The 10,886-nt window shown below is 32.4% G+C and overlaps 1 protein-coding gene across 1 annotated transcript; it reads left to right on the forward strand.

Annotated features, from left to right (window-relative positions):
• The first annotated feature begins 3,291 nt into the window (after positions 1-3,291).
• LOC106752584 (regulatory protein NPR5) lies at positions 3,292-6,932 on the forward strand. The gene is made up of 2 exons (XM_014634297.2): positions 3,292-4,383; positions 5,461-6,932. The coding sequence occupies exons 1-2, from the start codon at positions 3,937-3,939 to the stop codon at positions 6,445-6,447; spliced, it is 1,434 nt and encodes a 477-aa protein (XP_014489783.1). The 5' UTR covers positions 3,292-3,936; the 3' UTR covers positions 6,448-6,932.
• Positions 6,933-10,886: the final 3,954 nt, after the last annotated feature.

Here is a 10,886-nt window from a genome sequence, read left to right on the forward strand (position 1 = left end):
TTGAATGCCATTTATTAAAATAATTGGGGCGAGGAATGGTTGTTTGAAAATTAGAAGATAAGTGAATATCATTTTATCAGAAATATATAAAAAATGAATATTTAAGTTAAAATTAAAACCTGAGAGCATGTAAGTGTCCTTTAACATGATTTAGACAAAATTAAATGCAATCTCCCTATATAAATAACCTAAACTACTACTTTTATAATAAATGAAATTTGAAGAATAATTATATTATCTTAACATAATGTATGACTATATAAGGAGAATACACCTATTTGGTTTTTTATTTTGCTTTTCCAATTTTATCTTTTTAATTATTACTTTATAAATTTAAATAATTATTCATAATAATATATTATTTTTTAATTCAAATAATTAGTCATTATAAAGAATTATTTATTCTTTTATTATTTTAGTAAATATTTTTTAAAATTTAAATAATTACTCATACTATTACTTATAATAATTTTTTATTTTAACAACTAAAAGTTATTTTATTAACTATATGTACCTCTTTATTTATTTTTTTTAATTTTATCATTTTAATTGATTTTTTAAAATATAAATAATTTATAGATATTTAAAACATACATACAGACGTTATCGCACCTGTGTTTATGTGTTTATGATAGTATTATATAAGTTAAATAACGATTATAAATAATCTTTAAAAGAAAAAATTTATTCAGCGTAACTAAGGAAAATAAAGGCAAAAGCAGTCAGAAAAATCATATATTTCTAATTTACCTTCTAATTAATTTATGCTATGGGATAAGTAAAATTTAAGGCTGGGTTTGGCTGTAACATATCTTCTTTTAAGAATATATTTACTTTAAAATTGTAGCAAAGTTAACGTAGAAAGAATCAACATAAAAACGTGTTTTTAAATTTTAATCTTAAAGTATAATCATTTTTAAAATATGCCATACAAGACCAATTTAAAGTATAACTTGAAATTTAACAAATTTTACAGCTACATGATTTATTTTTACTTTGATTAGAATGAACTAAAAATATAAATATCTTAGCATGTGTGGGTCAATTATAATTTGTTATTTGTTTTTTATCTGATAAATTCATAAGTTTTATATTGTTTATGATTTAAATATCAACCTATTTTATACATATTATCATTTTTTATCTCATTAATTAATTTGCTTTAAATGAATGATTAAATTACTATAAAATCATCAAATTTCAAAATCAATCTTTTAGATGTAGTTATTGTTTACAACGTAAGTTAATGAGCAGTCAACTTAGTGTAATATTTTTTTGTAATCTAATTATACTTAATATTTAAAAATAAGTTCAAATTTAAAATTGAAATTTTTAAATAAGCAGTCAACTTAGTATGCAATTTTTTTATTACAATACTATCAATTTGAAATGATCTTATATAACTGAGGTGATTGCTTATTTAAAATGCGAGAAGTGTCAGGAATACAATTTCTAATTTTTGAAAATTTTATCTAAAAGAGGAATTCATGAAATAAAACAAAAGACTCAAGTTTTTTTTTTTTTTACAATATTTAATAGTGTATTCAAAGGTTTTTTAAAATCATTTTTATTGAACTTTTAAATTTATTTTTCAAACTATATGAGTACAAATATATAGTTAACTATTTTATTAATATAAAACAATAAGTTTTCCTCTGTGGTATAACTCACCTAACTCTACCTGAACTGAGAATTGACTCCTGTACACAAACAAGGATTAAGGGAGTTTTACAAGCCACCTCCATTTTTAAGACTCTTTCTTATAGGTAGGGCCAATCACATGAGGATAATGATACTTAGACAACACTTTTTTAGTAACATTTGAATATCATTTACGTGTGATTCTGTGATTGGTCCATAGTAGTATTTATCATTATTATTATTGATTGTGAAATAATTTTGGACTAATTACAAAATAACACGTTAATGATGTTCAGATGTTATAAAAAAATGTTCTCTAAGTATCATTATTCATCACATAAACTTAAATGAGCTTTCACCAAAAGATTGAAGAAAATTGGAAAGGAAGATATTTTGGTAGGAAATATTTGAATAAGAAAAATGAAAGAATAATGTTTTAAATTAATTAAAAATATTTTTTCACAATTTATTTCAGTCAATAAAATTTATAAATTTTATTGAATACTTTACATTTTTTACGTATGATATAATTTATCAGAATAAAATTTCAAACAAATCTTTAAAATATTTAAAACATTAGAAATCTGTCAATATTTAGACACATTAAAATGTCACGTATGCCGAAATCACCTTTTGAGTCTAAATTCTCTGCAGAATTTTAATGAGAACAGAAAAACTAAGATGAATAATTGGAAAAAATCAAACACCTGTTGACTTCAAAACGAGAAAGGTTAATTATATATATACATATGTATACGAAGTCAGTTTCAAATCTACACTTCTTTAATTGTTTCAAGTACTGCATTGGATTTACATTTACTTTTCTGTTTGTGTGAGTGATTCTGGGTCACTGTTTTTCTTTTCTTTTATTTTTATCAGAAAAAATATTTAAATTTATAATAGAATATTTGAAATACACCAATTCATTATTTATACAATAGTTACGAACCGTAACTTATGAAAACTTTAGTTTTTTAATATACAGATAAGTAGATACCATACTAAAATAACATATTCATCCAAAATTTTGTAGCATTATTTATTTATTTAAAGTTTCTCATCAATAATAATGAGAATTATATATTGGAGCTAATGATAAGAAAAGAAGATATTATAAAATTTAGTTAGGTCGTGGCCAAAAATAAAAATTATAGGACTTGACTCCATATTTTTTTCTTTTGAATATTGCCACCGCTTTACAATGATATGTGGGAAGAATATATTTATGATTACGAATGAAACAGAACAACAATAACGTTATTTTTAATTGTATAAAACACGTTATGATATGTGATGAAAATGTTTGGAAAGAAACATTATCCGAGGAGAAAAACATGTGTTGGAAGATTTACGATTTGTTTCATAATTGATTCAAACAGCGACCTAAATTGGCAATAGGAGAGCCACTTACATTATTATTTCTTATTGTAAGAAGCAGTGTTGTTACTGGTTGTAGCTCGCGTTTATCGAAATTATGGAATAAGTAATTAAAAAATGTTTTATTTGTCTTTTTCATCGTATCATTCATATTATTTTGCATTTATTCGATATCTCTAATAAAAATTAAAAAAAAAAAAAGAGAGAGTGTGTATATATATCCAAAAACGTGGACAGGAGGTACAAGTGCAACAGTCAACAGAACAGGGCCCAAGGAGTAGTAGTATTATAGTATGTATTAGTCTATTTAGAGAGACTTAAGTTGGTTATATTATTAATCACATATAATAAGCAAAGTCTAAACTCTGTTTAATTTATCCAAACATCATTTTCAATGCTTCTACTTCCACCACTACATGCTTCTACTCTCTCTCTCTCTCTCAGTATACAAAAAGGATGAACAGGAAAAAATACATTTTTAATTAATATTTGAGGCCTTTTTTAACCCCTCAGCCGCCCAGAATAGCCACCCAAATTCCAATCTCTGTTTCTCTCTCTCTTTCTTCAAAAATATCTATCAATCCATCAAAATACACCATGCCCCTCCATTCACCATTCACCCAGCGAATCCCATAAAACACAACCACAGTACCATCATCATCATCATCATCAACATCAAACAAAAACAAAAACAAAAACAAACGGATCAACCCAACTTCAACTTCAACCCCTTTCTTCCTTCCCTCACTATTCCATCTCTCTCACTTTTCCCTTCTCTCTCTCTCTATCTATCTTTCTCTCTCTCTCTCTCTCTCTCTTTCATTCTTTTGCTGGCAATAAGTTACAGCCACCAACCCTAGAGCGTTGAAGAGACAACACAGTACTTTATTCACAACAACAGTAACAGTCTTCACCACCATGTCCCTTGAAGACTCTCTAAGATCTCTATCCCTCGATTACCTCAACCTCCTCATCAACGGCCAGGCCTTCAGCGACGTCACTTTCAGCGTCGAGGGTCGCCTCGTCCACGCCCACCGCTGCATACTCGCCGCCCGTAGCCTCTTCTTCCGCAAATTCTTCTGCGGCCCGGACCCTCCCTCCGCCCTCGACCCCGCCGCCCCGCGACTCAACTCGCGCTCCGGCGTCATCCCAGTCAACTCCGTCGGTTACGAGGTCTTCCTTCTCATGCTCCAGTTCCTCTACAGTGGCCAAGTCTCCATCGTCCCTCCCAAGCACGAGGCCCGTCCCAATTGCGGCGAGCGAGGCTGCTGGCACACGCATTGCACTTCCGCAGTCGATCTCGCCCTTGACACCCTCGCCGCCGCCAGATACTTCGGCGTCGAACAGCTTGCATTGCTTACCCAGGTTTTCTCTTTTTCCTTGGTGTTACCAATATCAGTATGGTGGCCTTCTCCCTCACTTCCACTGTTTTTTTTTTTCCTCCTTTTTCACCCTTTGTGTGGCCAGTCTTATGTTTCATGGGGTCTTGGGAATTAGGACAGTTACTGCTGCGGGTCTGCTATCGTTTTGGGAACCGGGAAGGGGCGTTTCCATGTCTCTCTCCTTTTTATATTTTTCTTTTCAGGGTCTGTGATGATATGATATGATATATGGATGAGAATTTCGGGTTCTGAATTCGTGCTTCAATCTATCTATCCCATCAGGAGTTATACCACCAGTTCGTTCTATTCTATGATCCCGTGTCACCGCTACACTGCTTTCCTTTCCCTTGTCAGCGACTGAATAGCTGATTTTCTTCTCTCTCTCTCTCTCTCTCACTCTCATTTACTCTATCCTTCACACAATTTCCTTCTTCTTCACTTTCTCACTACTTCCTTCGTTTCCTCTCTCAACAAACGCACCCAATAATACTACTTCCAACTTTATATATCCACCTCATGAACTTTTCTTACTGATTTGAGGGTTTAAGTCAGTGGGATTGATTTCGACCTTTATGATGTTAGTGTTGTTGGAGTTCGACGTAGCTGATTTCATGGAGTGCGAAAATTATAGAGTTTCTCGAATTGGCGTTCTATCACCCACACTCAGGAATTTCTAAATTTAGATGATGATATGCAGTCTTGTCTTCCACACAGTAGGCGCACGAAACTTTTCCCAAACATCTACTTTCCTCATTTGGGTTTGGACTCGAAAAGAGAACAAACCACCGGAAAAGAAAAAAAAAAGGGTCCTTTAAATTCTCCTGCGCTTCCCAGTTTCCAACCATCCCATCTCGTTTGTTCTCTCGCGTTTTACATTTATTTACTTTCCACCAAATCACTTCTACTACTCTATTTATTACTCATATTGCCTTACATGGAAGTGCTGCTATATCGAACATGTTTCTTTTTTCCAATGTAAACTCTCTTCTTCGCTTTTCCATTTCTTGCTTGTTTCTTGTTTCTTCCTCTCGCTCACGCATTTTGCTTTTTTCCTTGTCAGAAACAACTTGCGAGCATGGTGGAGAAGGCTTCCATAGAGGATGTAATGAAAGTGCTGTTGGCTTCGAGAAAGCAAGACATGCAGCAACTATGGGCCACTTGTTCTCACTTAGTAGCCAAATCAGGTCTTCCTCCCGAGGTTCTCGCCAAACACCTTCCCATAGACATTGTGGCCAAGATCGAAGAGCTACGTATCAAATCCTCCATGGCGCGCCGCTCCTTGGTGCCACACCACCACCATCACCCCCACCACCACCATGCCGCCCTCGATCTCGAGGACCAGAAAATCCGGCGAATGAGGCGTGCCCTGGACTCGTCTGACGTGGAACTCGTTAAGCTAATGGTAATGGGGGAGGGTCTCAACCTGGACGAAGCACTGGCCTTACCCTATGCGGTAGAGAACTGCAGCAGAGAGGTGGTGAAGGCATTGCTGGAACTCGGTGCAGCAGATGTCAACTACCCCTCCGGCCCCGCGGGGAAAACGCCGCTCCACATTGCGGCGGAGATGGTGTCACCTGACATGGTGGCCGTGCTGCTGGACCACCACGCGGACCCGAATGTGAGAACAGTTGATGGGGTCACGCCTTTGGACATCCTCAGAACCCTAACCTCGGATTTCCTCTTTAAGGGTGCCGTCCCAGGATTGACCCACATAGAACCCAATAAACTGAGGCTGTGTTTGGAGCTTGTTCAATCAGCAGCTCTTGTCATGTCAAGAGAAGAAGGTAATGCGAACAACAACAACAACAACGCTCCTTCGAATACCGCAGCACCCATTTACCCTCCCCCCATGAACGAGGACCATAACAGCAGTAGTAGCAGTGGCAATAACAACAACAACATTGGAAATCTGAACCTGGATTCAAGGTTGGTGTATCTGAACCTTGGTGCCACAGCTTCGATGAGTTCACGGTTGGACGGTGGTGAGGAGGAGAGGGAAGCCATGAACACAAACATGTACCACCATCACCACTCTCATGACTTCTAGTATATTGTGGGTGAGATTGGAAGAAGTTGTTTGAATTGACAAGGACGATGGAGAATGGAGAATTTAAAGAGGATGATGAGAGGGGGAGAATTGTAGATGAATATGGAGGGACCCTATTGAAGGGATGGAGCACAAAAGAGTCTTCTTCTTTTGTGAGTTGAAATAGACTGGTATTCACTGCCCTTCTAATTTATCTGTGTTGGCTCTCTGCTATTTTGTTGGGTTTTTTTTTTTTTTTTTTTTTATCATTTTAACTTTAGGCCTTTCAAATGGTCACCATTTGAAGTGCGGTTTCATGGGAGATTGGGATAAGAGACAGGAAGAATCAATTTATTTTTTTGTTTTTATTTTTCTGTGAAACGAAAGGGTGCATGGAGGAGACGCAGGTCAATCTTTTCAAATCCTCCTTCACCTGTCAACTCCTTAATTTGTATTTACTGATCTGTAGCTAATATCACGGCCTATTTATTGTTATCGCTTTACAATTTCAGATTATCTTGTCCCACCCGCACTTTCTCATAACCCACCCCTCAATTATTTCTCCACATTATCTTTTGCTTCTTCTTCCTGTGCTGTTGGGGCTTTCTTTATTTCTTTATCATTCATATATTTTCTACTCAGTTTAAGTGATCATATACTATATAGGGCTGTCCCTTCCCTTCTGTTCCCACCTAATATATTATGTTCTTTTCCTTCTACCATTTTCTACTCCTTTGGAACCATCCATTGGCTACTCTTTTCCCCTTAATTATTCTAATCAAAATCATCTGCCTCTGGACAAATTGATCTCTTGTCTTGCATGAATGCAACAATGACTGTGACCACACATCTCAACTTATAAAATTGGCACTATCACCTTCCATGTAATCCTCTTCTTGTCCCCCCTTACCTTTTTTAGCTCTCTTTAGACAAAACAAAAATATATAACTTACACCTAAAACCCTATTATATTACTAATCATTTCTTTAATTATTCCTATATCTTCTGTCTAAATTCATCGGATGGATATTACAACTATTCTATATAATTTTCTTCTTCAACGTATTCTTGGATATTACTGCATGCATTCTCCCAAATCAACCTTATTCATGTCCTACCACCATCTCTAATACCAATACATTTAAAACTATATATAATGATCTACCAGATTATGTATTGTGTATGTATATCTAAGATGCATTCACATCAGGTCCTAATGATTAATTTATCACCCTTACTTTTAGATTTAACAAATTTATATAATTCATTTATCCAAAATTTGTCAAATTTCTTAATCATGACTTGTTATATATTATTTTAAATATTTGTAATGTTTTCTGGCAAATCGGTATATTTAGGTCAACAGCGGAAGGTATTGAAATCATTAAATTTCAGAAATTGATATTAGAAGTTCGTGTTGGAAGTTGTTGAAAACAAGTGATTTGTTTTGTTTTTTCAAATAAAATGAATACAAATAATTTCGGTTTATTTTTGACTAAAAGATTGTTTGGTTAAACAACTCAAAGTTTATTGAATGAGTATTATTATATAAATGTTATTATTGTAAGTTGTTTTAACAATTAAAGAAGAAACATGGTTGATTTGTGTGCTTATAGGATATGAATTCTTTCATTAGTTATGGTGGGAACACATTATTGAAACATTTTATACAATTCCGTGAGATATAATATAAAATATTGCTGTCAGCGAATCTAAATGTTTATGTATTTATTTGATAAAATATGTTAAAATGAATTTTAAAGGAGTTCTTCCAAACCCTCACTTAGTTAAATAATAATATGAGTATCACATTACTGTTTATCCTATATATGCAATAATAAAAAATTCAAAATGAGTTCAAGAATCTAATTTTCTAAATAAAAAATACCAAAAAAATAAAACAAGTATATAATGTAAGCCTCACAAAAAATGTTCCATCTAAGTCCTATGTTTACAATTCTCAAAATTTTCTAAAAATCAATGTAAATAATCAGTAGGTGTATCATATTATTTAAAGGATTGCATGAATAACATTAATTTTGGTCAAAATTGTTAAATTTATAGAGGTGACCTGAGAGACAAAAAGGCTTAGCAGTTAAAACAAGTTGGTGGGAATAATTCTAAAATATGCAGCTTGTTGGGTATTCAATGTAACTTCTGCTTAGAACCAGATACAAACACACATATCTTAAATTAAAGTATGAAAATCTATTTAAGGCTAATATGTTCCTACATTTAAAATACCCACATAATAAAATAAGTGTTCGGCATAATATGAAAACTATAAAGAAATCTATTAATTAATTGGACTTTTTCTTGTTCTTCTCAAATTCATTTACTGATATCTTTTACTTTTCTGATTTAAAAGAAAAATAAACTCACTGAATCCTCATGTTCTTCATTGGTAAGAGCTTTTCGTACTTGTTTCTATTCTACTTATAATTGAAACAAGTGCCCACAAAAATGAAAAATTATTTTGTTTAACGAGAAATCAGTATTAATTATGGAATTTCAAAGGAGAAGGAAAATAGATTGAAATTCCTGTGCAAATATAACACGTCATGGCTCAGTATTTTGTTACCCCATTGATTTGTATATTTTATGAAACACTATTATTGTCTAACACTCTTTCGTGATTGCACATGATGCTTTATATGTACAACGGCTTGTCTATGGTTTGGTAACAGGGAGAAGAATCAGTTTTATTGCAGAACGTCCTTTTCTCTTGATCTTGCGTATTAAATATAAATATATCAAATAATATTTTTAAAGTGTGATACGTAGAAATAATTTTGAAATGTACCTATTGTTAAGAATCGAAGTGTGAGTTTAAATTCCATATTAGATAAAAATGAGAAAGTAGAACACTATATAAAGATAAAAGACCTATTAATCTACTGTCTTTTAAAATTTTGGATAGAAAATACGGTTAATTCTTTATATAATTAGACTCTAATGTTATTAGTTTTTGTCTAACTCCGATTGGAGAGAAATGAGAAAGTAGAACATGAAAAATCCATTCTCTTAAAGTTTAAGATAAAAAATGATGTTAATTGTTTATATAGTTGAATTTCTTCCTCGATAGACGTAATACATGTATATGATAAAGAAATAAAACTTAAACAGGAGAGATAAAAAAAAATGTAGAATGTGAAATAGTATATATATATATTTATAATATAACTTTTTACTGATTTTAGATATGAAAAGTAAGGAAGTGACAACTCGTTATTATACTGTGCTGTGTCTGAGTTTTTGCTAGTGGTGATTCAGGTGCAGAAGCCCAAATATTTTGCTGGCTGATATCCAAAAGGTAAAGAAAATAACTCCTTTGTCTAGTTCCCTTGAGGTGAGGATAATTTGGAGAACTAAACTTTGCTGATGAAGATGATGGAACTTATCAATGGTAGAAATGCTTCCTCCTTCCAAAATGCCTGTCTTTTTCACACTCTTTTTATTTATTTATTATTATATATATATTGTGCATTATTTTCCATCAATTTCTTCTTGCACACAATATACACACATATATATATATATATACTTGATTGGAAATTTGACCCTTATTCCATGAGAGAGACTTCGTCTTATTTACATATTCAATGAAGATATGATTATTTCCTATCCACATTACAAAAGTACATTTTTATTTCCATGGGATACACTTATTACAAATTATGAAAGACTAAATAATATAATTAGTATTTTGAAGTTCATTTGTCTGGTAACCCATGGCTTACTAACTGTAGCTTTCTTTTACTATTTATGTTTGCTTTTCAATACGGGAGAGAATCTACAACGATCAGAATACTTACAATTGTACGTTGCTGTTAAATTCTCTCCTCCTTTTCTTCCCTTTTATTTGAAATTCTTCACCATTATTCAAAAGTATTTAACAAGATAAATATGTGATTCTTAAGAAATTTCAATCTCTTATTTTTCAGTTATCAAGTAGTGAAGAAGACAATAACAATAATGACCTAAAATAAACATATGCTTAAGTAACATGTTGTCGTGGATGGTTACCGAAAGTTGTAACACAATTCGAAAGCATATATCTTCTTATATACCCAAATTTTCTAGGTTATTCTCCCTTCTTCTCCTGCAAAGCAAAACATGTGGTTTTCCCACTTCCACGCATCTCTTTCAATAATTCTCCACAAAAAAAAAAAAAAAATATTAACAATTTTAATTAATTAAGGGTTTCATCAATGCTGATCTGTAAATGCATCATATGTCCTTGCTTCATAATTATCATCGCTAATCTATATTATCATTTTCGTGTTAGCTCACCTTAAATCAGTGGTGTCCACTACTTTTCTTTTCCTCCAACAACAAATCTTCAAAATTATTTATTTAATAGGTTTGTCTGCCAGACATCTAAATATGATGTATTTCTTAGTCACTAACAATATTTGACATAAAGAGGTTACTATGATCTTGCTATACTTTTTTAACAT

Source organism: Vigna radiata, unplaced genomic scaffold (genome assembly GCF_000741045.1).
Source record: "Vigna radiata var. radiata cultivar VC1973A unplaced genomic scaffold, Vradiata_ver6 scaffold_154, whole genome shotgun sequence".
In the NCBI taxonomy this organism is placed as follows: domain Eukaryota; kingdom Viridiplantae; phylum Streptophyta; class Magnoliopsida; order Fabales; family Fabaceae; genus Vigna; species Vigna radiata.

Coding starts and splice junctions, on each gene's coding strand:
- LOC106752584 (XM_014634297.2), top strand. CDS start 3,937: ATGTCCCTTGAAGACTCTCTAAGATCTCTATCCCTCGATTACCTCAAC. Junction 4,384..5,460: donor AGCTTGCATTGCTTACCCAG/GTTTTCTCTTTT, acceptor TTTCCTTGTCAG/AAACAACTTGCGAGCATGGT.